Source organism: Suillus fuscotomentosus, assembly GCF_016647785.1.
Source record: "Suillus fuscotomentosus strain FC203 chromosome Unknown F5891scaffold_12, whole genome shotgun sequence".
NCBI classification, from domain to species: Eukaryota; Fungi; Basidiomycota; class Agaricomycetes; order Boletales; family Suillaceae; genus Suillus; species Suillus fuscotomentosus.
Genome location: NW_024539524.1, coordinates 137,502 through 165,447, shown reverse-complemented (window position 1 = coordinate 165,447; position 27,946 = coordinate 137,502). Strand labels below are relative to the sequence as shown.

The 27,946-nt window shown below is 48.7% G+C and overlaps 8 protein-coding genes across 8 annotated transcripts; 2 read left to right on the top strand and 6 right to left on the bottom strand.

Annotated features, from left to right (window-relative positions):
* Positions 1 to 126: 126 nt before the first annotated feature.
* F5891DRAFT_1171317 (uncharacterized protein) lies at positions 127 to 2,039 on the bottom strand (the record flags this gene model as incomplete). Its single annotated transcript, XM_041365540.1, has 10 exons — positions 127 to 229; positions 308 to 323; positions 344 to 408; positions 526 to 663; positions 944 to 994; positions 1,052 to 1,161; positions 1,226 to 1,255; positions 1,473 to 1,477; positions 1,510 to 1,536; positions 1,934 to 2,039. 10 exons carry the CDS (start codon positions 2,037 to 2,039, stop codon positions 127 to 129), a joined length of 651 nt encoding a protein of 216 aa, XP_041229111.1.
* Positions 2,040 to 2,837: 798 nt separating this feature from the next.
* On the bottom strand, positions 2,838 to 5,861 carry F5891DRAFT_75465 (ribosome biogenesis protein tsr1). Its single transcript, XM_041373120.1, has 10 exons — positions 5,724 to 5,861; positions 5,608 to 5,668; positions 5,253 to 5,532; positions 4,683 to 5,202; positions 4,169 to 4,629; positions 3,857 to 4,106; positions 3,635 to 3,802; positions 3,371 to 3,581; positions 3,176 to 3,313; positions 2,838 to 3,115 (listed from the first exon to the last, which is right to left on the bottom strand). The coding sequence occupies exons 1-10, from the start codon at positions 5,763 to 5,765 to the stop codon at positions 2,886 to 2,888; spliced, it is 2,361 nt and encodes a 786-aa protein (XP_041229110.1). The 5' UTR covers positions 5,766 to 5,861; the 3' UTR covers positions 2,838 to 2,885.
* Positions 5,862 to 6,332: 471 nt separating this feature from the next.
* F5891DRAFT_977652 (uncharacterized protein) lies at positions 6,333 to 7,778 on the bottom strand (the record flags this gene model as incomplete). The annotated part of the gene is made up of 1 exon (XM_041376724.1): positions 6,333 to 7,778. The coding sequence occupies one exon, from the start codon at positions 7,776 to 7,778 to the stop codon at positions 6,333 to 6,335; it is 1,446 nt and encodes a 481-aa protein (XP_041229109.1).
* Positions 7,779 to 8,589: 811 nt separating this feature from the next.
* Positions 8,590 to 9,766, top strand: F5891DRAFT_893547 (uncharacterized protein; the record flags this gene model as incomplete). The annotated part of the gene is made up of 6 exons (XM_041373334.1): positions 8,590 to 8,641; positions 8,697 to 8,751; positions 8,804 to 8,861; positions 8,911 to 9,133; positions 9,187 to 9,390; positions 9,444 to 9,766. Coding segments are annotated over 6 exons (915 nt in total), but the record flags the coding sequence as incomplete, so codon positions are not given.
* Positions 9,767 to 10,422: 656 nt separating this feature from the next.
* On the bottom strand, positions 10,423 to 11,668 carry F5891DRAFT_947069 (4-hydroxybenzoate polyprenyl transferase; the record flags this gene model as incomplete). Its single annotated transcript, XM_041374715.1, has 6 exons — positions 10,423 to 10,731; positions 10,788 to 10,921; positions 10,974 to 11,059; positions 11,130 to 11,247; positions 11,305 to 11,457; positions 11,515 to 11,668. The coding sequence occupies 6 exons, from the start codon at positions 11,666 to 11,668 to the stop codon at positions 10,423 to 10,425; spliced, it is 954 nt and encodes a 317-aa protein (XP_041229107.1).
* A 3,776-nt stretch (positions 11,669 to 15,444) lies between these two features.
* On the bottom strand, positions 15,445 to 15,723 carry F5891DRAFT_946998 (uncharacterized protein; the record flags this gene model as incomplete). Its single annotated transcript, XM_041374708.1, has 2 exons — positions 15,445 to 15,594; positions 15,652 to 15,723. Coding segments are annotated over 2 exons (222 nt in total), but the record flags the coding sequence as incomplete, so codon positions are not given.
* Positions 15,724 to 17,011: 1,288 nt separating this feature from the next.
* F5891DRAFT_1185147 (uncharacterized protein) lies at positions 17,012 to 19,205 on the top strand (the record flags this gene model as incomplete). The annotated part of the gene is made up of 10 exons (XM_041366524.1): positions 17,012 to 17,076; positions 17,141 to 17,444; positions 17,489 to 17,565; positions 17,618 to 17,706; positions 17,767 to 17,841; positions 17,897 to 17,950; positions 18,001 to 18,278; positions 18,327 to 18,698; positions 18,754 to 18,798; positions 18,849 to 19,205. 10 exons carry the CDS (start codon positions 17,012 to 17,014, stop codon positions 19,203 to 19,205), a joined length of 1,716 nt encoding a protein of 571 aa, XP_041229105.1.
* Positions 19,206 to 19,380: 175 nt separating this feature from the next.
* Positions 19,381 to 24,561, bottom strand: F5891DRAFT_947107 (ABC-2 type transporter-domain-containing protein; the record flags this gene model as incomplete). Its single annotated transcript, XM_041374716.1, has 20 exons — positions 19,381 to 19,461; positions 19,516 to 19,772; positions 19,821 to 19,918; positions 19,972 to 20,336; positions 20,388 to 20,739; positions 20,787 to 20,951; positions 21,000 to 21,115; positions 21,168 to 21,282; positions 21,335 to 21,451; positions 21,500 to 21,603; positions 21,657 to 22,073; positions 22,133 to 22,348; positions 22,398 to 22,593; positions 22,651 to 22,872; positions 22,923 to 23,018; positions 23,072 to 23,390; positions 23,437 to 23,696; positions 23,747 to 24,176; positions 24,228 to 24,442; positions 24,494 to 24,561. The coding sequence occupies 20 exons, from the start codon at positions 24,559 to 24,561 to the stop codon at positions 19,381 to 19,383; spliced, it is 4,209 nt and encodes a 1,402-aa protein (XP_041229104.1).
* Between the last annotated feature and the right edge of the window lie 3,385 nt (positions 24,562 to 27,946).

Below are 27,946 nucleotides of genomic sequence, written 5' to 3'. Positions count from 1 at the left end.
TCTCAAGTAAGGCATAATGAAAACCCCATGAAACTCACTATGTAGGTTGCCTCATGGATCAGAAAGTACAGACTGGCGTGATTCACTTCTTTGTACGCCCGAACAATCAAGGCGTGTGTGCGAGTGTCAAAGCGAGGCCGCATCGATTTCAATGTGAATGTCCGATGACTGACTATTAGGCGCATTGCGGGACTTCTGACGGTCAACTATCGATGCATCATACGAAGTTCTGGTTGTTGTATAAAATATGTTATCTGGATTGCGTTTTAGTATATTACGATTATAACACGTTGTGCTGGCATTGTACCTTGCAATGGCATAACCTAATGAAGATGCAACGCACGACAGGGAGTACATTTCGAATATCCATGATTGAATACCCCTAGCGGCGCAAAATCTTGAGGCGCCCTATATTAGCCAGTGGTTCACAATCACAAACGCAGAACAGCATTACATAGATATTCCAGAACTCCACGCCTCATGCAGTGATTCTACCAGCATGTCTCAAAACCAGTGCTTCTTCACCTTCTTCTAGACGCCATGTAATGCGCAAGCAAAGGCGCCCAAGTGATATATCTTGCCTCATGGAAGAAGCTGATGGCCTGCGGAATATTATCGATTGCTTTCGCAGGCCCCACCTCGAGGATCGGAGGGAAATTAATTCTGGAAATCCACAAAGTCGTGAACATGAGTCTCTCAGCCAAAGCCCTTCATCGACGGATCAAGATCTTTGAATGGTGGTATCGAAAGTAGATACGTCATCGAAAGACTTCAGCCTAGTATACCCCATACAGAAGGATTGAAGTTTGAAATCAGAGAAATTGTAGCAGAGATCATGCGGATACGTTGTCCAGTTTGGCACGTGTCCTGTTGGTCCGGCACCACAGCATGTCCTATCTTGATAAAGATTATGAAGTGGTTCCCGTACATTCCTGCGGCTCACGGGTCACAGCCTAAGAGCGTAGATCTATAAGGTTCAATATGCCTCCACCGGCTACACCATGCAGCCTTTCAGAAATGAATTGGTTTCAGGGAACAAGAGAAGACTTACCACCAGTCGACCGAATTTTCAGCCCTTATTGAAGATGATCGATGAGGTCTTGAGGCCTCAAACCATGTAGTAGTCAAAATCGGACTGTATTTGATCGAAACCACATCCTTCTGTGAGATGATACGCAAAGTTGACAAGAGCGCCGAGCGGCTGCGATACTCGAGACCAACGCACCGCCTGGATCACGATTCCAGTTTCCAAATACTAAGGGAAGCTCAGCATTCTTAAGTTGCTGCCGAAATAATATTGTTGCATAGTAAGCGCTGAGCGTCGCTCGAGCCTGCTCAGTGAAGCTAGTGAAGGTTCTCCATCATCGGAGTGATAATACGGTAGCCTCAGTTCCACAATTGTTTGTTCGTGTTGACTATACAGCTCTCTACGCCACCGTATCTCGTTGAAAATCACCACGAGTTAAACACACCCTGTCTATGGAATATCATTCATATTTTAATACGTACACACAGACTTGCGCCTGTGACGTGTGCCTACACCAGTCAAACGACTCGGCAGTGCACATACATTCTCATACCTCGAATGTCCCCGTATCATGGCTCGTCAGTCCGTATAGCACGTTGGCTTATGCGACTGCACCTCTCAATCACTGTCAGGAGCCGCTCATGAATACGTCCAACCTTTTCTGTGCGGCTAATCTGTTTGTTGATCGACATACCTTCTATGTAACATGGAAGACTTTGCCGGAGAGACGGTCTGTCATGGTTGATCTAGCTGCACATCTCAGTGAGAGGCACAAAGCAAGCTTTCTTGCCTGGGCTCGCCGAGTTTTTTTACGTGGTTGCTACCCGATGTCCGAATATTGAACAAACACGATGGTGGGCATGACTGTCTGCCTCTGTGGGATGGTGTTCCGGGCACTTCACTGACTTGCCTGGAATTCTCTGCTCCCGACGCAGGTGCAGCAGATACCATGGTGTGCGGCATTCTTTGTAATGAATTCTGTCCCACTGATATTTCCCATCTTCTGTTCCATCGAAGCTTTCCGTCACAAATGCAGTCATAAAATATTTCATAGGTCTCGTCTTAGCCTCAAAATCAGGCTGATTTCATTTCCCTTTCTAGCTTCACACGCAGCAGCACGCCTCGTCGTACTAGGGTGTTTATATCCTTGAGCTTACGATCACCTCCTGCTGGCGTTTATGATGCTATTTGCTGGATCAATCTTGTTCCCTATGTGTAGCTTCTTCGCTTTGTTACTTCCTCTCAGACCCGCAAAACTTTTAGGGAGTTGGTCTTCTTTCATGTTTCTCCCGTCCCAAGCAACTCGTTAATTTTATTTTGTGCGCAGGTGAATCAGCAGGAACATCAGTAGGTGAGATTTTGCAATCGTGGGTTGACTGCCTGTGTTGTTCTTGATCACGCGGATGGTGATTACACTTACCCCTTCCGATGGGAGGTTTGCATCATTCCGTGTACTGGCGACCATAAGCTTCCCAGCATCCTCACAGGTAGTGTGGCAGGCGGATTGAGGGGGAAATGGGGAACAAGGGATGGGTGTGTTTCACAACAGATCACGGCTAGTCATTATTCTCAACAAGAGCATATCTCTTTCATGATGCTTGATGCTACTATGCTTGGCAATGCATCGGATAGCAACTCTGCCAGTCTGAGAGTGGAGTACATGCTTGTGCCAAGTGAATATGATCATGAGCTTAACGCACTTGTCTGTGTCGATACGAGTCTGGCGAAAAGCGCGCTGAGCAAGGTCCAGTCATCTCGCTGAAATAACTCTCCAGTTGCTGCTACAAATTCCAAAGCATGGGTGCAATTCGACATCGAAAACAGTCCTACCCACAAAATCAGAGCCAAAAGTCGCCACTTACTCCTCCATCTCATCACCCTTCCCGCTGCTCGCACCAAGCGTCGCCCAATTCTCGCTCCACCGTGGGTACACGCGCTTGTACAACGACATACACACCGTATCCATTTGGTTAATAGGCCCATCGAAATGCGCCTTGAAATACCCATGCGTCCCAAGCGACTCCCGGATATGTCCCGTCCGCCCATGTTTTGTGAACAGCTGAATAGGCTTGAAATACTGGATGTCGTCTGTGCCAGAGAGAATGTGTGAGCATGGGGGAAAGAACAAAGAAGAGGAACAACACAAACCTGGGTTGAAGAACATGTACCGCACCGTAGCGGTTTTTTTGTGCACTTTGAACGGGTGGCCCGTGAGGATGATTCGCTTCGCGATGATACGTGTTGTATCAGGATTCATGAACGTGCCCATCGCCACGAGCTCCGGCGCTGTCCGTTTCAATTAGTCAATCATTTATCGTCTCTCCGATGGGAGAACGGGCGCACTTTGTGGATTTTGCGTCTCACGTAGGAGCATGCACGGCTGCTTCCCGAACATAATTGGTGCGTAGACACTCGCGACAGTCGTAGTGCCGTGCCATAAGAACCTCTCGAATTTGTGGACGTTGTTTGCGCCTTTTCCGCCGCCGCGAGTGTGATGAGAGTACACGGGGTTGACGCGTAGCCTGCGGGGACCGTAACACAGGATCAGGGGGTCCTTTGGGGAGCTCAGTTGTGACTAAGTAGGAAAAAGACCGACAGACGACGGACCTTTGATCTAACAGAACCTTCACACTCTGTGTTCCGCTGTACGGTAAAGTGTAGGACTGTCTTCTTGTGCTCGTGTTTCAACAATCCGTATATTACAAACGGCGACTCGGAGGGCACGCTGGCTTCGGGCGAGACACCCTCAATAAAGATTGTTACGCGCCTTCCGGGCTGTAGTAATGTTTTTAGCGATTACTTGGACAGTAATGAGCGGGGATTTCCAACCTCAATACCGTTATCCTCCAATTCGTGCCACATGTCCCTTTCGGTACGCTTGAAGTCCTCGAACTCGAATATCCGTGCATAATCGCTGGGCAGATTCTCATACGGATCCCACGGACTCGTGCGGAGCGATCGAAGCCCACGGAACCGCGCAAACCGTGTATGTGCAGGGATATCTTGTGGGGTATCGATTTCATCGGGGAAAGCTTGGGCGTCTTGTTCTTCTTGGGAGCGCTTGCGCCACGATGTAAGTCTTGGTTGGTTCAACAAATGTCACTCTTGCGAAAGAACGAATTGGGAAAGAAGAGGACGTACTGCTTTTGTTCTTCTTCCATGTCAAGTTCTTGGAACGCAACTACGCTTTTGCGCTCGCTTTCCATGTCCAGTGCATCATCGAGTACCATTTCCTCGTCCTCATCTATTCGCCCCCCTCCCTCCTCCCCGTCCTGGTCCTCATCCTGGTCCTCATCCTCACTCTCATCCACGATCCACGAAGCTTGATACTCAGTCATACCCTTAGGAATGCGCCTGATACGCTTCGGCGTCGTGCCTTTCTTTGCATCTGGTACGTCACCCTCCCCAGTGCCTTGCAGTGCACCCGCCATCTCCTCTTCCGTCGGCCATGTTTGTTCGTTCGCCATATCGTCTGCAACGTTTGTGCTCACCAAGGAGTCCGCGGAGGATGGGAGGCGTTCAACAAGGAGCACAGGCTCAGCTTCCACATCCATGCCGCCAGGCTTAGTATGCTTCGTGCGAGGGAGTGGAGCAGACATAATCTACAGCCATTTTAGATCCACCAAGCCTATTGACCCACCCACCAATGACTCACCTTCGAAACTAAATAATCCCCATGGTTAGGGATATGCACAAGCCGATCGGGGCTAAGTCTTCCCCCACGAACGACACCCGTCACCTTCAACACTCCACCCTCTCCTCGTTCCACACTCTCACCTACCACCCACGGCCGCCCTGCGCGCCATTTGATCTCGCCAGGACACCCCTCTGCGAGGGCTCGTAGGGTGTTGAGTGAGTCTGCTGGCGCACTGAGATCGAACACTCGGCGCTGGGTGGGATCAAAGTATTGTATGAAGGAGAGGAGGCTTTTGAGTACTGCTGGTCTGGCCTTTGCATCGATGTATTCGGTAGTCGTTGGCGGGATGGCTGCGATGACTGTAGGGAGGCCTTGTGCTTGGAGCATGCGGAGGAGGGTGTCACCTGCAGGGGTAACTTCGATGGTCGGGGAGAGCAGGAGGAGCGTATAGTCTGCGGCGCGGGCTGCATCTAGAGCAGCGAATGGGCGAGCGAAGGGTACGGGGAGGAATTGGAGGGACGTTTTGAATCGGGATGTTCTGTGTGTGTGGTTCGATCAGTGTGAGATGAAGGGATTGAAGGAACGAACTTCATGGTCCATATGTTTTTTTTCTCGTTTAGCCCGTGTATCTCTTCATCTACGCATTTTCCAAGGGCCTGGATACATGTTTGGGTGTCGATGTCTTCGGAAAGGGGGATGATGGCGACGATACGTGGGGCGCCATCGATGCCGCTGAAGATACGGGTCGCAGCGATGAGGGAGGCGCGTTTAGTGGCCTGAACTTGCTTTTGGGTGTTGCGCCTATTGAGGCGAGCCTGTGTGACAGTGCTTACTGCCGGAGATTTTGTGCTTTGGCGAGCAGTGCGACCTGTCCGAGGGAAGAAAAAAAATGTGCAGAAAGACTGAGATCAAAATCAGTAAGTGAATGATTGGAAAAGCGCACCTTTTGCGATATCTTTAAGAGCAGATTTAGTGGCATGATGAGATTTGAAGGGTTTGTTTTTCTGTAGTAAGATTAGATGTGATGTGATTTTGGATGAATGAAAAGTTTAGATGAACCTGCTTGAGGGTTGATCTGTGATGGTGCGCTTCTACGACCATCGTGGAGGTGCGCACGTCTCTACGTGCAAATCTCTTGTTCAGCGAAGAGGAGTCGGTGCCCGATTGTCTAGCTCCTGGTAAACACGATACTAGTACTACGTGATATCGAGCCTCGAGTCCAAATTTTAGGATCTCGCTATATCCGGGAAGCACCGGGCCGTCCCACTGCAGGTCAACTAAAGTACACGATGCGAAATCTTTTTATTCAGTATAACTCTCTTAGGCTCTTCGTTGTAGTTCTGTACGATCGATAACCATACAAGTGTGAATGCATCCCTAAGGTGCAGTTTCATGGAGGACCGGACATATGGATTGTAAGTGCGACGAGCATGGGGGTTGCAATTGCACAACATCAATATCATATTCTCCTCTCAGATGCTCATCAGTCTAAAAAGCAATCAATTCAAAGTACTGTTAAAGTGATTAACATGCGTGTATCAAACCAATCGAAAACAACAGTGGGTTGACCGGCATATTCCACAATGATCCTGAAACAGCTCAATCAACTATGGGTGATCAACGACACATCGTATTTACCCAAAAACGACAGTGACTCGCACCGGATGCCTAATACATCCTCGGCGGTAGAGAGAAGGTAGTAGCAGGGTATACAAACGCGGGCTGTACAGGTACATACCCGTTTGGGAACTGTGGATGAACCATTCCCTGGTGCGAGTAAGCCTTTTGCATCTGTGGCGGCCATCCATACAATAGGGACGCGCTGCTCGGTCCAACACCCATCCCCTGCGGGAGGGAATTTTGCCGCTTGTTGTACCACGATGCTACAGGTTTTTTTCCTTCATACACGGGCGATTCTGGGTGGCGGCGGTGGCGGGAGGAACGGCCGGGGAAGTAGGCATCGACGATTTGCTCGTGCTCAACCCAGGGGAGCTGGTCGAGGTTATGTAGAAAGCGCTTGATGGGCGTAGGTCGGGGAGGAGTGAACTGCCGAGGCGAGGGAACAGTGACATAGTCAGTCACGGTGAAGGTTGTGTTGGGGTGGACAGGTTGAACAGTTAAAGAATGAGATTGGGAATGGGAATTTGAATGCGAACGTGAATGCGAATGGGAATTTGAATGTGAACGCGAATGTGAACGTGAATGTGGCTGGGCATGCGTATGAGTACGGGGAGAATGAGTATGGTCAGCGGAGAAATGTGGGTGCGGATGTGTCTCGTGTGTTCCAGTTTGCTCACTTGAGCGCTCATCAACTGTTGAGAGGACTTGAGGGACAGCATCCGCTCCAGGAGCATACACTGGCGATGACGCTGCTGGGGGAGGTGGTCTATGCACATGTGGCTGTTGCTGATATGCATGATGCTGTGGCGATGGTTGCGGGTACAACGGGGGTTGGGGCATGTTCATCAACTCTGCGGTCTGCGCTATTCCAGTGGGTGTGAGTGGGCGCAAACGCAGGCTCGCTATAGTTGGAAATTGCACATCATCGTCATGATGAGCACCAAGTGACGGCGGTACAAAGTCATTCGATGGTGATGGTCTGTGCGGGTGCTTGCGCAGTCCAGGGAACTTGCGGAGGCCTTTGACGAAGCCCCCGACCCAGCGCCGTGCACCTTTCAGCCCGTCTGTGTGGTGTTGAGGAGCGTTAGAGAAATCAAAGTCAACCTCCTCGTTGTCCTCCGGTAACTCTTCCTCATCATACTCAGGGTCCTCCACAGTCATGTATTCTCCGATCATCGGGGAAGGCATTCTCATGCCAGGCGATGGAGCACGTCCCATCATGGGGGAGGAATGTGCCATGGGGAGCGGTTGGTCTGGAAATACAGGTGTGGGGAAGTCTATAGGGTCGGATGAAGGCGGGTGCCATCGCGCATACGGGTCATTAGTTGGAGATGGAGGCTGTTGGCTGATCCAGGATACGTCTCGCACTCGCCTGGGACCAGTACTGTATCTGTTTCTGTGTACGGAGCTAGATGGGTGCTCCCCGGGATCAGCATAGTAGCGCGTGTCTGGATGACCGTGGTAGTCATGATGGTATGAGCTGGCCTCGGACATGTGCGTTGATCACGAGAAGTCAACGCTGTTAATGTCAAGGTGAGCACTTGGCAGCTGCGGAGGACACGATGTCGTGTTGTGGGACGTATGTACTATGTATAAGAATACTCGGAGTGACACTTGTTGGCTGGCCCTAAGGAACCCAAACGCAGCTCTATCTGCGCAGGTCACGATCTGCAAAACAGGATTCGGAGGAATGGAATAGGATGAAACACCAAGTTAAACAACACGGACGTACTATAAGTATATGATAGTCACTGCATCGATCAATAGCTTGGTGGTATCGCTCACATCGTGAGCCTAGGCTCGAAGGTCATTTCAACTTTCCATAGTAGGTTCTCCCACCACTTGGACGCCCATGGCCATTAGGTCGACTCCGACAAAAAGATCTCAAGTAAGTATGTTCTGAAGTAACGACCATCTTTAGTGATCCGGTCACTCTGGAGGAGACTACGCAACGCTACTAGTGACTAGTGACGGTTGATTTGGAGCTCAGAATCATTGCAAGGACAATTGTAATATTATGCATAGTGTGCGCACACGAGCATGGTCTCTCCAAGATCATAGGCAGCGAAGGAACACTACTAGTAGTGGTCGACGGTCTAGTACAGACCTCCGTACGAGTCGGTACGACTGTCCGTTAGTACAAATTTCAAGGTAATTCCCTGGAATTTCAATTTTGCTTATATTACATAAACATGTGCAGGTTTATACTGACGTGAGACTTTCTGGTTAGATATTTTTAGGTTGAACAGTTTGAAATTCAAATAAGGTTGCTATTATACTTACCTGCAGGACCAGTCTTGACGCTATGTCCGCTATTGCCCAGAAAATTCTTGTCGTGGGTGGTAATGGGTTCGTCGGTGAGCTTCCTCGTTGTTTTCGTCCGGTTGTTGGCCTAATCCAGTTCTACTATAGGTTCTGCGGTGTGCAAGGCTGCTCTTGCGCGGGGTATGGGCGTCACCAGTATTAGGTATGTCTGGACTCGTTCCTTCTATCTGTCGATACCATGATTTCATATTTAGTTCATCTGGGTCACCTTACCACACCCCAAAAGGCCATACCCCAGACTGGGTGGAGAAGGTGCGTTAACATGTCCTTTTCATCTTGTACACCGCTTAAAGCCCACAAGGTAGAATGGCGAAAAGCTGACGCCATGAATCCCGACACATATGCTGATATTCTACCTGGCGTCAACGCAGTCGTGCACACCATAGGCACGTTGCTCGATAATACACGACGCAATACACTGTTTCACAACAAGGACTATGTGGGCTTGCTCAAGTCTATCATGGGGATCACACCGGTCGAGGCACGTCATCTGGGAGGCTACGACAAACTTAATCGCGATACTGGTGAGCCTGAGTTACCCTTCACGTCGGCGGCACATCGTCATATGTTACACTAGCCATTCGTATGTGCGAGGCGTTCGCCGCCAGTAAACCCAGCCAAGGAATGACGGATGTTCGCCCGTTCGTCTACGTTTCTGCGGAGGACTTTCACAGGCCTGCTATATCGGTGCGATACATAGAGACCAAACTGGAGGCCGAGAGGAAAATCGACCAGATCATGAAAGAGCATCCACAGTATCGAGCAGTGCACGTTCGGCCTTGTGAGGATGCATCCCCGAGCGGATACTTGTAGACGCTGACTTATCTTGTCTAGCCATGATATACGACCCCGAGACCAGGCCGATGACCATTCCGGCCAATCTCTTTACCTTCTCGGCGTGGATGCACGCAGCTATGCCGTCCTTTGTACCGATGCCAGCGTCCGTCATCCGCTGGCTTGGCACAAGTGTGTTCCCCAAAGCGACCGAGCAGACGCCTTCTGCGTTGGTATCTATTGCCACGCTGCTGAGCGTCCCACCAATTCAGGTCGACCATTTGGGGGAAGCTATCTGCGCTTCGCTGGATCCTGCTAAAAACGTGAGGGGACCTGTGGGCGTACGCGCTATGAGGGAGCTGATTGGATGGTCGAAAGGGGGGCCTAATATTGCTTCGTCTGACTCTTGATTGTTTGCTGATATGATAGAATATTGTTCACTTTCCCATCTAAATATAGCCTTTTGCTGTCGAGAATGCTATCATATCGCTGGTTGAACTGGAGCAGGCTCGAATGGCATGATACATCTTGGATTAGCACCATGGTTATGCATCGTACGCCCATCAGCAAAATTGAGCGTGCCATTTGCATCAATACCCATCGCCTCGAATGTTAAATACTAAATCATCGTTGGCGTTGGCGAGCTCGAGGTTTTTGACGCCGCTGTTCCCACTACTCGGGTAAGTCAAAGCCAAATTGGCAGCTGACAAGGTTTGCGAGATCTTCGCATTACGTCCTTAATTTCAGTACGTTACGCTGCATGTACGTACTTGGTTCTTTGAAGCTTTGTAAAGCGGGAGTATTTCAAATTTTCGGAAGGGTAACAAAGGTACTACTTGGCCGAATTTTCCGCGCAGAATGTCTCAGTTCGGGTGCCCCACAAGATGGTGCCATTCTCATTTTTATTTATTTCATGCTTGGCCTCATGGAGAGACATGCCAGTGGTCGTCACCAGAAAATATATTCCGTGGTCGCATCATAATGTGTATGGCAAGTAAAAAAATCAGAAGAGAAAGAAAAGAAGTCATCGCATCTAGAATTACTGGGTTGTGAGAAGAAGGTCGGCGAAAGCTCCAGCCCAAACCCAAAAGCCGAACCAAGCATTGCTGAGGAGGGTAGCATCGCAGCTCTCCTTGTTTTCAAAGTCTGTCCTGGCGAGGAGTCGGGCGAGGTGAAGTGCGCCCATGGCAACACCACAGAAGAATGGCCAGCCGTGCCCGTTGCAGTACCCGGCGTACGACACCAGAGAACAAACAATGGCGGAGAATATGGCGAGAATAGGGCGGATTTGATCTCCAAAGATGATCGTGGTCGAGCGCACACCATATTTGGCGTCCTCATCTCTGTCCTGAATTAATTTCGCTGCATGAGCCGAAGAACGCGGAAGGAAAAGAAGGTCCTTACTTGACGAGCGTAAGAAGTGTCGTACACAATCGTCCAGTTGGCAGCGCCGAGGTACAGAGGCACGTACACATGCCAGTCAACTGCACCAACAACCGAAGCCGCGCCGAGTAGTGCTCCCCAGTTGAAACACAAGCCTATCAGATGACATCAATCACCGCGATGGTCCTGAAACTCAGTATAACATACCAAGCACCGCCTGCGGCCAATTGGTCACACGCTTCATGGCAGGATACAACACCACCAGGCCCAGGGACGAAAGTCCAAGTCGCAAGCTTGAAAAAAAAATAGAAATGATAAATATGGCGACCAACGGGGGTTTTTTTTTTTACAAATACAACACACCTGTATTCATTCAGCTGCATCAAGAGCCAGACGCCAAGAGCCAGCTGTGGGATAAGAAAGACGAATGCCCCGAACATTGAGACATCACCCGAAGCCAAGGGCCGCGTGCTTGTTCGCGCTGACAGTAAAAGTATTAGTGGGAGCCATCACAAGGTTGACTGAATGTAACACTTACGAACGGCAGCATCAACGTCTTTGTCCCACATGTCATTGATCACGCAGCCAGCGGAGTGGAACACTTGGGCGGCAGCAAGGAACAACCCAACATATGTCCACATCGTCGAGACGGGCGCGCCGTGTGCGTAGCAAGCCATGGTGACCGACCATGCTAATTATTATTGCTCAAGTCAACGACCAATAAACTAACACTACAAAAGCTGCTCACCGCATGGATAGAACAGCAAGAGCGTTCCGGCAGGGTTGTGAACTCGTGCCAGATAGAGGTAAGGACGTATTTTGGATGGAAAAAGGTCTACCCAAGTCCTATCCGACGACAAGTGCTGAGAGTGCTGCTTAACAACTGTTGATTTGACCTCCATAGCAGAGTTGGCGAATGGTTAGATGCGGTAGAAGAGAAGGATGACGGGTTTTTATACCCTTCCATCTTGTTCGCTTCAAGACGAAAGTGAGAAATTTAAAATATGACATAGCTTGCCCATCGTTCCACAGTTAATCAAAAAGGGGGTGCCCTTTCCGAACAGGACAACCGAGGAAGGATAACAGCCCTATCATAGCCGAGTTTGAAAACCGTATAGTGCGGCTCGGCCACAACAACGAGTCCCTGAACACATGTAATTACTAATCAGTACTAGTAGTGGCAAGACCTCAACCACCGCTCAATAAGCATATTTCCTCGCCAAGTATTCCTAAGTCGAAGTTCACCGCTTGTTCTGCCATCCATTACCCCCTCGCGCTTTCACTTCCTACAGCCTACGGACATCGGCGCCGACAGACACCGTGACCTCAATTGGAGTCACCGCATCGACGTTTACGGTCGACCGCATTCCTTGGGGCACTATCTGGCCTCTTCAGCCTGGTGTCATCGTTTCCCTCGTGTGCGTCACCCTCATGTGTGTAGTGTAGCATCTTGACAGCGTTTTATCCTTTACATATGATGAAATTTTCATCATGAAAAAACTTGGGCTTTCGTGTCTTTAGTTTGCTGGATGGGGATGCAATATAAATTTATGACTACCAACATGATGGGAACATGTATAGCAGGGTAGTGTATCAGGTGGAGCTGCAAGCTAGGAAAAGAAGAAAAATCCAGGATGCAGTGGAATGACTGGAGAAAGAATATGAAGGCCACACCAATGTCGATTACTAACAAGAAGAATCGGTGGGGAGGGGATGTTGACTGGCGCGACGGAGATCTGGCGCTAGACCTTGATGTGCTGTTCCAAAAACGAAATCAACCGGCAGCGACGGCATAGCTAGGCTGCAGGTCCCAGGACTGAGCAAGCGGGATTGGCGTCAAGAGTTACGAGCAAGACGCAGAGAAGATGGCGGCATTCGTGGTATTTTTGTTGGCAGAACTTGGCAGTCGTGCCAATCGGTTTGGCAGAACTGGTTGTGCTGGATCTACTCGCGCGAAGGGAGTTGGCAGAATCTGGCAGTATTCCAGACTCGCAGAGATGTAACTGGAAACTTGCTGTTGCGCAGGTAGGTCGCACGTTGCAAAGTGGATATAATGGCGAAAAACTCTCGCATGACCTGCAGGCCTGTATCAGCCAGTAGGTCCATTTGCTAGCGGCCAAGCGGACGGCCTTTCTTGGTGGAAAAACCTTGCAATCAATTTCGAAATTGACCCACTCAAGGTCTTTGCTAGTATGACGAATGCATCTGGGACATGCAGGCGAAGTAGAAAGCATATTCTCTGATCTGGGCACACGCAACGGTATGATCTCTTCACTGTAATGAGGATAAGATTGATGTCATCGTTAGGAATGTCGTACACACCTATTCTGCCAGTTCTGCTGGAGCTAAGTTGCGCACGGGGTCCAACCTTTACTAAATAACGTCATTTGAATAGTAACATAGTTTCATTATCGATTGCGAGCCGATCTATTTCGGAATATTAATGGTCACTATGCCGCATCTCTGAGAGTTTCGCTTGCCTGTGTGTCTAATGCTACTAGTGTTTGCTTATTTCCTACCTGCTTGTCAACCACAGCACCGTGTCGTTTCCAGTCTACAGCTGCAATGTCCTGCTTCCAAATGACTAGAACTGTGACGGCAAGCCCAAGGATGACGAGATACGGTGGCGTAGACGCGGCAGGGTGGCTGTGATAGTAGATACACCTTTGACTGCCCGGAACTTTCCGATCACAGATACGCCCAGAGGTGATTTTGCGCGGAGTCTACAAATTTTGTACAGACTTGGCCATTTTCAACATGAAGCAAGCTCAAGGTTCGGTATTGAGTGTCGTTCGGGCATATCCCTGTTCAGTATAGTCTAGGATGAGCGCTGAGCTGCATGCACTATCAGTCTGGAGCTGTCATCATAGAATTTCGTATTTCTGTTCGGTATAGTCTCGGACGAGCAATTATATTTACCGATCAGAGTTTTGACCCGTCGAACAACCACTGTCATCTTTGTTTGGTATAGTCTCGGTCGTATGGTGGACGCCATCATGCACTTCGATTTGCCGCGACTTATTTGGAAGCTCGATCGAGCATACGCCGTAAATTTGTGTCACTCCCGACACGTTTCCTTGCTTGCAGCTCAAAGGATGGGCCAACCCTAGCCTGATTTGAAAGAGTAAGCTGCAACAGATATGCCTGATGTGCCTCTGGGCTATACCAGTATGTCAATTAATCTCATCGTTGTGTCTTTTGTGCAACCAGTGAATGCACCGTGTGTCAGTATTTTACAAAATATGGTCATTTGACCAGATGGCGAATTTCCAGGGTAAGTCTGGACAAAAATAGTACGATAGCGTTGAAAGTTTTTCACTCTGATAGGCTCGATATCGACCGTAATTGCATGTGGATTTCCTGGAAGATGCGCTTGCTCTCCCGAACAGGTCTACACTATCTATGCATACAGCTACACTATCTCTAGTACTTGTCTTGACGGCAGGCTCCAACGTGTAGCTCATAGAAGCCATAATATCTCTAAATGTCACGATCCGGCGCGATCCTCTTTCGCAAACATGCACCAACTTGGAGGCTATTCGAGGCGAACTACGGCCGCTCAAATACAGTGCTAGCGAGCGAAAATTTTCGGTTTGTGCGGCAGGTGAACCGTGACATGGACCTGTAGTATTTTCACGGCACCGACCTCCATGTGTCGATGGAAGTTATGCCTTTGACTTGTGCAGTGAAGCTATCGTCCAACATGATCCTGTTGTATTCTGTAGCAAAAATGAACCGAAAGGTTGTCCCAGGTGAGCCATCAACCCCAATGCTCGTGATTGAGGTTCCAGTGACTCCTCTGCTACAGGCGAACTACCAGGTAACTTGTCACAGTGGTCCATCAGGCCTTCAGGGCTCGGTCCAATCTCATCATCTGCAAGGTCAACCTCCAGGAGATACCGATCCCACGGATGGACAAACAAGAACATTATTTATTGAATAGGATTTGGCCGACCAGCAATATTATTCTCAATAATGAAAATCCATATTTGGATGAGGCAGTGAACAATGTTCTATCATATCAGCAAATTAAGAATCCGACCGAGTAGTGCTAGGCCCCCCTTTCGACCATCCAATCGGCTCCCTCATAGCGCGTACGCCCAAGGTCCCCTCACGTTTTTAGCAAGATCCAGCGAAGCGCAGATAGCTTCCCCAAGTAGTCGACCTGAATTGGCGGCACGCCCAGCAGCTTGGCAATGCAGGTGTCTGCTCAGTCGCCTTTGAGAACGCCCTCGTTCCGAGCCAGCCAACGATCGACGCTAGCATCGGTACGAAGTACTGCATGCATGCGTGCATCCACGCCGAGAACGTGAAGAGATTGGGCGGAATAGTATCAACCTCGCCTCAGGGCGTATTTCATGGATCACGACAAGTCAGCGTCTGGAGGTATCCGCGCGACGATGTATCCTCACGAGGCCGAATACTTGATACTGTGGATGATCTTTCATGATGTCGTCGATTTTCCTCGGCCTCCAGTTTGGTGTCTATGTCGCACCGATATAGCAGGCATGTGGTCCTCTGCAGAAATGTAGACGAACGGGCGAACATCTGTAATTCCTTGGCTGTGTTAACTGTCAGTGAACACTTCGCACATTCGGACGGCCAGTGCAACTTATAACGACGCGCCGTGAAGGTAACTCGGGCTCACCAGTATCGCGATTAAGTTTTTCATAGCTTCCTAGATGAGTCTACGAAATCCTTGTCGTGGCTGTTCATTGCACTGCGTATTATCGAGGAGCGTGCCTATGGTGTGCACCATTGCATTGACGCCAGGTAGAATGTTACCATATGTGTCGGGATTCATGGTGTCAGCTTTTCGCCATTCTACCTCGTGGGCTTTAATTAAGGCGTTTTACGATATGAAAAGGAGTTATTGCGAATGCACCCTCTCTACCCAGCCTGGGGTATGACTGTGACCTTTTGGGGTGCGATCAGGCATCCCAGATGAACTGAATGATATAGTATCGACAGACAGCAGGAATTCGCTGCCGAGGCACGTGCTACACGCATGATCGATGATCAATCATTAATCATTGATGAGTGTACGGTTTCGTTTGGTTGTCATTGCGCAAATGGCGGATGTTACATAGCATTTAGCAGGTGCTTGTGTCTTCTCGGCTACTGCTAAGTGCAACTGCCGGTAGCGCCTCTCCACTGCAGCTCATTAATCATTCTGCATCCATGCTACATGTCTAGAATGGTGTTTTGCCGAAATCTGTGCACTGACATTCTCCTTTTCTGGGTGTCTTCGAGTTTAGGGATGCAAGGTGAGTTTTTTCTGTTTACTGGACCGTTTTTCGATGGATTGTAGCGGTCACTTCAAATATATCTCCGTGTGATGAAGGCCATTATGTTTGATTTCAAATCGCCTTCGCTGTTTTTAGGTCTGGCCTTCCAAGGCCCCAGGGCTTTTGGGACCTTTTGTATCCGGCTCTTTTTTTGCCGCAGCGGATGTGGTTCATATGAAGGACTGCGACGAGAAGAGTATTATTGTTGATTTATGTTCTACTCAAATATTTTATTAAGGTCGGAGCCTGTAATCCAAGAGGCAGAGCCCAGCTGGAGGCGTGAGCCCATGTTTCAGATATTCATTCACCCATTGATGTCGGATCGTCTTTTGGAACCAACTGCGTCTTTAAAATCGCCACCTGACTGTCACACTGCAAAGGCCTTTTACTGTCCCTACCAATGTGTATCAGCCTCTATAAAGTCAAACTTTCGTGTGACTCCTCATAAGCACTAACCGAGTACATGGCTAGAGAGTGGGCGGCCGTGTGAGGTGATATATGCGACGATAACAAGGCCCGGCAAGCACGAGGCTTAATGACGGTGGCGCTGTCGGACTAGGCTATAATAGAGGGGATCAAGGGTACGAAAGCAAATTTGGATGTTATCGCGCCCGCAGTACTATGTACAGCCAACACTTTTTCTCAGCACCAACGAGGCAGAAGCATTGCAGTTCCTTGATTCATTAGGTAATATGAGGTGCGGATATGTAGCGAACCTCATTGCTGGACCTCGACTATCACCTGAGCGTTCTTGCAAACCAGTCTAATTCGAGCTGTTAGTGACCTGGTCAATGAGCGCTGACCGGCTAAATTTGATGGAGATCCGAACCAGTGTGCGACTCGGTACCAGCGCTAGTGCATGAGTATTTTATGCGCGCCAACATTTCGCCCACAGCTACATACACCCCCTCCAGTCCAGTAGGCACAAACTAAGTAGACCTTTACTACCTGTTCCCTATGTCATACGGCAACGCATCAAGTGCGGCATTAGACAGGCGAACAGGTTCGATTCCAGTGCCAGTGTGAGAGTTTCCATCTTTCTCGCGTTTCAAATATTCAGGAGGATGTGTCCTTGATTTGGTTCAGATATCGTCATGCAGCACCCTCGGGACCATGGCCTTGGGTAGATTTCAACACCGACCTTTCGTCCTCTGACCCGCCATTTGAAAAGGGCAAACATGAATGGCGTGGATACCCGCAAGAGCTTTTCGGCAACTGGACTGCAACTCCAGTGGGACGAAGTGAGATGTTAAAACGATGTCCGCGCAGCGACCCGTGCATCATATATGGCATTGACGTAATGAACAACGGTCAATTCGAAACACATGAGCTGCATCGCGTTGAGAATGAAGACGAACTTTGGTCAAAATTAGAGAAGGAGGAAAGTATTGTGCTTACCCCGTCTCACCAAGCTTGTTAATGAGTGACAATCAGGTTCGGGAAAACGTCTCCGTTAGAGCGCTGTTCGTGGACAACTTGTCGGAATCCGTCTTGAAGATACTAGGGACAAAGTTCGTAATCCTGGGCTGGCTTCAACTTCGGCACTGAAACTGCCTTTTTTAGGTATAACATCGAGCCATTTTTCTTTTCATCCTCCACAAACTGGATACCTTCGCGATACCGGGAAGATGTTCGACATGGAGAGGGGGATCGTACGTTTAATGACTACCTTTTGGTCCTGGCAGGGGTTGTTAATCTGTTGTTCTGGGTAGATATCACAATCATCCTTCCTTTTATTCGGACCACGGGGAAGAAAAGGAAGCCACAATTAAGTCCTAGCTTATCCGGTATGAGTCTGTCATTTGTTCGATAGTCGACCGTTTCTCATCACAAAACATACAGAACGGAAAAAGAAAGATACCATAGATGTCATGTTACCCCTTCAGTTAGACGACGGTAATTCGCACTTGCTTTTACCGGACAGTTTTGTCTGAGTCCTTTCATAGGCGAACATGTCCATGACCTTCTCATCGATCTTCTGGCAATCCACATGATTCGAAGCAAGGACTCCGCTACAATCATATCGTATCATCCTGTGCTGCATGATCGCACTACTGCCGAGCGCTTGCATCAGGTCATGGAACGCGCAGGTGGAAGTGTTTACTGGAATAAAATATTCAAGGCATCTGAAGATCCAACCTTTTTCTTTCTGGCAATCTTGTGGTACGCGCTGTATGCGTGGGATGAGGCATTCGAAGTGCTGTATAACCGCATCAAGAATGTGGTATGTACGCAGTCTGTCCGAATTGTGGGGAATGCTCATCATATCCAGGAGGTAATCTTGAACGGCCACGACTTCACCGCCATGTTCGACCTCAACTATACCCTTCACAGCCTTCAGGCGCACCTCCTCCAGTATCAAACCCTCCTTCATGATTTCGAATTATCGGTCACATTTGTTATGGAGTCTCCAAACCCTGCAATGGAAAATTCACACAATAAGGGTACTACAGAAGAGTTGATGCAACGAGAATGCAAGAACCTCCTTTCCGAAATCGACAGGTTACACAAGAGATGTTCGATGTTCATCAATCGGTTAAAAAATGCCACAGATTTGGCATTCGCCACTGTAAACATCGAGGATAGTCGTCAAACGTTCAAGTTAACGAGGGCGACCCTTCGAGACTCTGCAGCGATGAAACAGGTGTGCTGGTAGCTACATGTTACATATGCACTGACAGAGCTCATGCCTTCTGCAGATATCATACCTGACCATGATATTCTTGCCCGCCAGTTTTACTGCTGTACGTGTTTGGATGTATAACACGAATAGGAGCGCTCACTGATTGAACAGTCGGTCTTTGGGATGAACGTGCGCGAAATCAATCCCGGCTCCCTAGAGTCGATCACACGCTATGTTTGGGTGTCTTTCCTGCTGACTTTTGTCACAACGTGGATCGTTATCGCTGTACAACCATACAGTACAATCCACAAGCCTGGAGCCAGCTTGTGGCGGAGGGCTATTTGGCCTGCCCTTTACATCACCCAAAAAGTTATTGAGTACTTCAGGTCCTTCTCGGTCAAGAGCAAGAAGACATCGCTACAGGAAAACAATATATCCTTGGGTTCATATCGCAGGAAAGATGATTCTTCTATTTTGAGGTTCGACGACGCAATATATGAGGAGGGTGCGATTGGTACTTCGATATAGTGAGTGTTTACGGATAGGATTACACTTCAGAAAGCGAGGGGCCCAATGCCCATTGCAATCCATTTTTCAATTACAACAAGGTAGAACAGTGCACGGACTATATACATACGTACATACCGTTAATTTCATGGTATCATTCATATGCCCCAACATTTCATTCTGCATGATTCTTGTATTACAACTTGCGCTTGAGCACAGGTAAAATATTACCCTTCCGAATGCGGAATACGTAGGTGAGAGTGAAAATTGCAGCGACCTTGGAAAGTAGATTCTTTCGTGAACACCCAGAGTACCAAGGGATGCAACTCACATTAAACAAAGTGACACCAAGCATGATACCAACGTCACGCCAGCGGTGAGAATACTCGATATTGAATCCAGTAAACATGTACTGGTCTGTCGTCTGGAACGGACAGTAGAGGCAGTTCGATGTCGCATTGGGGTTCGCTAGATATCCGCCCGCGTAAGACATGAAAGGATCCATGTAATTAGCACACGTGAGTCCTGAGGGAGGAACAATTGGAACAAGTTCCGTCGATGCGCAAACAATCGCCTGTCCGCTGACCGCTAAGAACAGGTTGAGCTCGATGCCGAAGCCAAAACCTAAGCACAAACCTTGACCGAAAAGGCCTTCAATGAGATAGGTAAAAGGCGAAACCCTATACATCCACCGCCACCAACCCAACGCACTGAATGGCTGCAGGACACCGTTACTAGACCATAAATCAGTAAGCAGCGATGATATCAGCTAAGAAATTTGACTTACAATATGACGACAAATGCGAAGAGCGTGCTGAACAACAATGAAGCAATAAATGCAGTTGGAGCCATGGAAGCTATTGCGAGTGCGATCGTCGTGTAATAAAGCGGGAATATGACTCCATACATCAGGTAGGTGTATCCGGCCCGGTCGTTGTAGAATCCGACTGACCAGTACCAGCAAACAAAGAAGATCGACGAGCAGAAAATGTTCCAAGGTATCTCGACGAGGATTTGAGAGGTGACGAGAGCAGTCCATTTGTACATCCTGCTCTGGCGCTCCCGGACTTCGTAAATCGACCGAATGTCGATGTAGACCGCCTGCATCTGTTGAGAAAGGGGGACACATAGAATCGTGGCTAAGAAAAAGGACTGAGACCAATTAGCCAACAAAGCCACTTCATCGAATGTCGGAAGTCATACAAAGAGTTTGTTTTGTGTACCCTGGAGGGAATCTTTCGTATTGTAGAATGTGAAACCAATCAATAGACCACCAGCGATGTTGAGAACGAGCTTTCCCATCAAGTAGGTCGGATTCCGCCAATATGCTTGGAAGTTGCGCTGTGTAAGAGCAATGGTCTGGTGCTTCCATGAAGTAGCAAACTGTGTGCGTAGTTCTGTCTGAACAACAGGACGAGATCGACCTTCGGTGTGAATGCGTCCAAGCTCGTCTTCAAGGGCAGCAGCTTCCGGCGAAAGTCGCCAGATATTATGCCAATCAACAGATGTGTTCGCGGTCGCTCCAGCGCCAATGACATCAAGCATATATTCCGCACTGCCATAGCTCAATTTCATGAATGCCTGAACCAACAAAGGACTTACGGGTTGGCATCCTCATCACAGGGTGAAGCTCCATTACGCTCAAAATATTTCAACATCGTAGAAGACCTTTCCCCAATTTCACCAAAATAGACGGTTTGGCCGCCCTTGCGAAGGAGGAGAAGTCTGTCAAACAATTGGAAAAGCTCCCCGGAAGGTTGGTGAATGCTAATCGAATTCAGATTGTGGACGCTATCAGACATATACAAGACTCACGTGCACAAGATGGCTTGTCCACTATCGGCGAGCTCACGAAGGAATGTTATGATGGCCCAAGCTGATTGAGAATCGAGACCAGATGTAGGTTCATCAAGGAAAAGAAGAAGTTTGGGCTGTTGACACGTTAAGTTCGAAGAGGATGCAAACCTTCAAAGACGTAAATACCTTCGCGGCCAGTTCAACAGCTATTGTCGTGCGCTTTTTATGTTCAACACCCAACGTGCCTACAACTGCGTCTGCATAGGCTTCGAGGCCACACATTTGGATGCACTTGTCAACGCTGAATAATATTAGTCGGAACTGTCAATGGTATGATGTGAAAGAGGACACACTGGGCTCGAATCTCCTCCATAGGGACAAATTCCGATTGTCTAAGATGAGCTGAGGAAAGAATAGCTTCCCTAACGGTGGCTTGGGGCAGATGGGTATCCATCTGCTGACAATATCCCCTGAACTGGTTTTTAGTGTTGCCCACCGACTGTTTGACTTTTACTTACGTTTGTGCTTGGAAATCTGCAGGGAGCGGTTGTCCGTTGATGAAACGATCGCCTAAGACAACACCAACATCGACACGCTGGGCAAGGACATTGAGCAGAGTAGTCTATCACGGTCTTGTCAGTCTACAGCGAGGTTGAGCAGTAAGATGACGCCAACCTTCCCCGCACCCGATTCACCCATGAGGGCGGTGAGCTTTCCAGGCGCGACATAACCAGAGACATCGTCTAACAACTTCCTCTCTGGTCCCCCTGAAATTGGTACGACGTACTGCACATGGTGCCACGTAAAGATATCTGGCGGCGTATGTTTCTTCTTTCCATCAGATACTCTTCTTTGCCTTTCCGTGTCTTCATCAGGTGCTGGTGGTCCCGCTTTTTCCTCATCTTCATCAGGTGCTGATGGTCCCGCTTTTTCCGCATCTCTTCGTACATTGGCGGGTCCAACAGATCCTGCGCCTTTTGACTGTTTGAAAAGAGTGACAGCAGAATCAAATGCAGATCCCGTGTTGAATTCGGTTGCGAAGAGCAACATCAGAAGGAAGCCGACACCGAATGCACAGATAACACCGTAATTCTGATAGAAAATAATTTAAGCTGCCACGACTCACATCAAAAAATAAAATTGGGACCTACGCGCCAAAGATCGCTGTACTTGTAATCATAAGATAGGTAGGTGAAGGCGTTACCGTCGACAGTTGGCATTCCAGGCTGAGCTCCGACTGTGGTGCAAACCTGATTAGCCAGCGATACATTTTCATACCCAGGACCCTGAGGGACTAAGGTGGAGCATGTCCCGTTCAAAGTGTGGAATTCGTTCATCATCAATGATTCAAAACCGTACCCGAGAGGCTGAAAAGATGTTTCAGCATGGCACTCGAAAAAAAATACGACATCCTACATTCAAGTAAGTAATCCAGCGCAGGGCGGCCGGGATGCTGAGCCGAGGAATGGTATAACCCGTGTATAGCGAGAAGACTAAAACACCAATGCCAGCTACTGATGTAGCACTAGACTCTTCTTTAAAAGCAGCAGCGACCAGCCTGAAAAATCCTTTCATCGCAGTCGTCATCGTGAATACTATCAAGAAGAATATGCTATCAGAAAGGTATATCAGATCTGTGCCGTAGACTTGTAGACAGGGAATCACTGACAAGAACTGCGCTGCTGTCCTCTGGAGGTCGACCAAGAAGTAGAGAAGTACAGAGAAAATGCCCTGGATGATGAGCGTAATTGGTATGTCGACGACCGTGTGAGCCAGACTTTCGATGAAAGGATAATACATCGCTGCTTTGTGGTGACGGAGAACTATGGGACGTTGAGCATAGAGAGCGGGTATTTCTGCCATAGCGGACAAGGCGCCAAAAAACAATGCACTGTGGACTGATTAGAAACATCGGGGGCAGAAGAATGCAGAAGGACACACAAAAATAAGATGCCCCCGCGAGAGAAGTAACCAGAAGTGGCGTCAGGGAGGTGATAGAAGACGGTGCCCATCACGATGGCTTGGAATATTTGTGCACTTGGATGCCATCAACATGTTATATCGACAATGAGTATATAATCGATACGCACACAAGTTGCACCACTTGGGACGCGACATCGCCCTTTATTATCTGAACCCGGCGGACCATTACTGCCCTGACTTGCATAGGGATTGATATCGTATAAGAGTTACTCTTGGGCGCATGAGGCGCATGCTCCATCACAGCACTAACTCTGTATGCCTCCCTGCGTTCGGGTTTGCCCACGTGGTGGTCGCGATAATGATCAATCGATTGACGGTTTGCTTGCCCTAGCGGAGATGCGAGGAAGTAAGCTGCCATCTCCTCGGCCGTTCTGGGTATTGGTCCTTTGATATCAGCCCGGAAGTTTCTCGCATTTGGATCCGTGACTGAGAAATCTTAGATTATGATAAGAACTATTATGCCAATACATACCGGAAACAAGAAAATCGGAAGTCGTTTGCCGGTGGTAAGGCTCATATCCCATATTTACAAAATACTGGCGCGCCTCCTTTGCAGGCCCAAAATAGACCATCCGACCTTCGGATATTACGCATACCTTGTCAAACAAGTTATATAACTGTTCACCGGCTTGGTAAAGAGAGACGATTGTCGTAATCCGACCAATATCGGTACCAATGCGAAGTGCCTGGATGAACTCCAACGCTGTCGAAGAATCCAGACCACGGGTGGAACTACAAGTCATGAGCGCTCATCGCAGACAATGAATTGATATGTAACAAACTTGTCCCAGGAGCTGATCAAGCTTCTGCATGACAGAGCCTCTGCGATAGAAACACGCTTCTTCTCTCCACCTGATACGCCTCGTATAGCGGCGTTCCCAACAACGGTATTACGTGCGTGGTGCAGTCCGAAGATTCTGATTAGGATGTCGACGACATCGCGATTAAACTGCTCGCGGGTCTGATCGGTGAACCGCGTATGGGGCGTGCGGGTTTTGATTGCGAAGGACAATGTCTGCTCAACTGTGAGGGTCGGAAAATGAACATCATCTTCAGGACAGTAGATGACATCGCCCCGATATTGCTTGGCTATTTCCTCAGGGGTGAAGGAGTCATAACACACTTCACCTTCGACAGCGTGATACTCTGAGGTCTGATTAGAGAGTACCTTCAGGAACGTGCTACAGCCTGAACCAGGACGGCCCAGAACAACTGGTGGAAGTCAGCACACGAATGATCAAATAAAACATAATCTGAACTTACGTAACATCTCTCCTGGCATTACCACCCCTTCAAAGCCTGACAAAATGTCACGGATTGGGGGTTTGTGCATTGTTGCAATATTTTGAAGCGCAATAAAGGGATTTAACATCGTGCCCATTGTGGGCTGCAGTGATGCACGTGCTCCAAGACCAACTACGCGTAAATCACTGAACAAGACGCCCAACTCACGGGCCTTGATGGACTCTTCACCCCGTCTGCAATACGTTACAACCAGTGGTGGGATGGCAGGGTATCAAATCACATACCGTCGAACGAGGTCCTTCAAAGTCTGCTCAAAATCAAAACCATCATGGGCACTACTGCCGCTTTCCATGGCAATAGATATCGTGGATTTACGATTGTCGACCGTTTTAGGTTTGGGCAAAGGTGGAATAGGAGATTTGTCTTGTGGACGGTGGTGGGACCGAGTAGACCGTGCTGTCATTGTCCGTTCCAACTCGTGCATGCTGGCTGGATCGAAGAAGGTAAACGGTAGATGAGGTTGAAGTTCATCCTTCAACGCAGCGCCGGCAGACTGATCGTGAGCTGCACCCATTCCTTGCGTTTGACCAGGGAAATCCATGGTGGGTGGATTAAGGACCGTTGAGATTACTCAATGAGTAAACTTCTGCCCTCTATATAGTAGAAGGGCCGGGACTGATCAGAGCTTCTGCGCTCAGAAGATCAAATTTGCTGGTTCCTATGATAAACAATCAGCGGGAGGTACGTACTCCGCAGGAGACCGACTACATATTATGGCATAGTGTTCGAACTTTATTTCAGTTGGACTTGCAAAGTAGCAAGTTGAGGGTTTTGGCACGTGAGACTTCGGCCACTGTGACCATGCCCGAGTGCGCAGAACGAATCAAAGAGTTTGATTTATAGTTTGACGTTGCTAAGATAAGCTGATCCAAACAATTGGGCTTAAACTGCTCCTCACGATCAGAAGAGTACCTCATGTTGATCCCCTTTGGGCCAGTCACTCACCTGTCGACATGTCAACTACCAATCAGGAAATGGCAATGTCCTATATTCACAATACGAATGTTCGGGGAGAATGTCCTTCTACGTATTGCCCGAGGGTTGCCCGTCCCGTGGTGACGCAGCACTGACGCCAGCCCAGAAGATCAATTGCAATTGAGGAATTCGCTTGCGCAGTCGCCCGATATTCAGAATATCTTCAGCGAAGAAGATTTTAAACAAGATGTCGTTAGCACCAAGACAAGTGAATTTGAAACGTAACTCCGTTGTTCATAGGGACGAGCACTCCTGTCTGACATTGAGATGCACACTCGGCGCGTAAGTTCGAATCGCAACCCTGATGTACTAATTCCGGTTGAGGGAACAGGGATGAATTTTGAAACATCAGGGAACGGCAAGAACAGCCTCTCCAGGCTATGATCGGAGCCGGAGAGGCATCAACCGATGATTCCACTTGAAGAAGCTGACGAACACCATAAGTCACGTTGGCCAGGTCATCAGGCCTTGAGAAGGAACTGAGATTCTCACTGAGAAGGCCGAGGCTTTTTCTTTTGTTTGTCTAAATCATCACGTGATTTAGGGTGAACCTGTGGCAGTGTGAGCGTAGATGGCCAAATATAAAATTCAAATATCGTAAGGCGCTCGGCCGCATCAAACCCCAACTACTTACTGCACGGCCAATTGAAAAAGCACAGAATCTTATGTTCTTGACAGCAACCATACGTACATAATGCCGATACTATGATTTCGGTGTATACGCTGTACATGTTCTGAGCACTAGCTTCGTCACGTGTAGCCCACGACTATGTCACAGGTTTGAGTATTTGTGTGACACGTGACCATACTCAGCCTCCGTGCTTCGCGTAATTTGCTTCATCTGGAAAAAAAAACGATGCCTATGCAAGCCTATGTAGCCTGTGAATACAGGCTCCGTCTATTGTAGGCTCCTGATAGGCGTAATGGACATTTTTCCATGTAGGATTTGGCTTTTGATAGCCTATAAGTAGGGTAGACTTGGGTAATTACAAGGTATTGTATCCAGCCCTCCAAGATATGACAACCTCCTAAAAATGCCAATTGTTTGAATTCAACCAATTACTTATCATTACATAAATGTCATGAGCGGGGGGGTTCCTGATGATTAATAGAGGTACTCAGAGTAAAAATTTAAACGTCGCTAATCGTCGCTAATCGTCGCTAAAGTCGCTAAATGTCGCTAACTCTCGGTTAGAGATGGACAAAACTCGAGCAGTAAGACTCGGCATATGCATCGGCACGATGTCGGACATTCAAACGACACTTAGTGAAACGAAAGTAGCATAGGCAAAGTAGATAAGATTTCAAGAAAAAAAATACTAAGTCGATATCTACATGTAACAGTGAGGGTACGTGCTGTAAAGTAAAAAATCTACTGCTGCGTGCATCAATAAAATTGGAACGATCCTCGTCAACTGGAGGAGGATGGCACAAGGTGGTATGAGACGCCCGAAGACGCGGAAGGTGTTTGAGGAGTTTCGGAGGGAGTGCCTGGCGTGATAGAAGCGCTTGGCGGTTCTGTGAGGAGGTGCGCTGCGCGCGAGTTGAGTGCTGCGTGAGGGAGTGCTTGGCGTGTTGGAAGCGCTTAGGGGTTCGGTGAGGGAGTAGGGCAGCGTGAAACGCCTGGAGACGCGGAGGGCGTTTGAGAAGGAGTTTCGGAGGGCGGCGGTTGAGAAGGAGTTTCGGAGGGTGTTTGAGAAGGAGTTTCGGAGGGTGTTTGAGAAGGAGTTTCGGAGGGCGGCGGTTGAGAAGGAGTTTGGGAGGGCGGTTGAGAAGGAGTTTCGGAGGGAGTACCTGGCGCGATAGAAGCGCTTGGAGGCTCGGTTAGGGAGGTAGGCAGCGTGAAACGCCTGGAGACGCTGAGGGCGTTTGAGAAGGAGTTTCGGAGGACGGTTGAGAAGGAGTTTGTACGTACCTAGCATGTTAGAAGCCCTTGGCGGTTCGCTGAGGGAGGTGGGCTGCGCGCGAGCGTCGTTGAGTGCTGAGTGAGGGGGTGTGATGATCACGAGGTACATGAGCACAGCAAGCTGAAACACCGGAATTTGCCGAAATTTTCAAACTCCGCCGCAAAGTGCGTCACATATGCCAGGGATAGACAGGAGTTTTGATCCCCTGATTCCCAACATGCCTCGTCAGTCAAAGCGTGCACAAATGCTGCATGACATCGATGTATCTGCACTTGCAGTAGCCACAGCCCGATACCAACATCTTCTGGAGGACGACGAGTCTACTACAGACTCTGCCTCGAGTCTCGACTCTTTCGATCTTACCCGTGACTCAGACCTTGACCTTTTCATGAGCATCATGTTAACCCCTCCATCTCCTCTTTCTCCAGTTTTATCTGGCTTCTCCAGTTCTTCCTCCGACTCTTTCTCTGATGACTCATCTGATGATGACATCAACCATACCACTGCTCACTACGACCGTCTTCAAGATTCCATTGCAAGTCTTCGGGATGAGGTAGAGAGGGCACGTGTGCTCCATAGACCCAGTGAGCCTATCCCACGAGCCTCACAGCTGCACCTCCTTGTCCATTTTGGGGAACATCGCCCTCATCTATTTCGTCGTAAACTACGTGTCGACCCCGAAATTTTCGATGACATCCTCAATCTCATTTCTGGCCACCCCATTTTTCATAACAATTCCAACAACCTCCAGCTTCCTATCTCTATTCAACTTGCTATTTTTCTCAACCGTGTCGG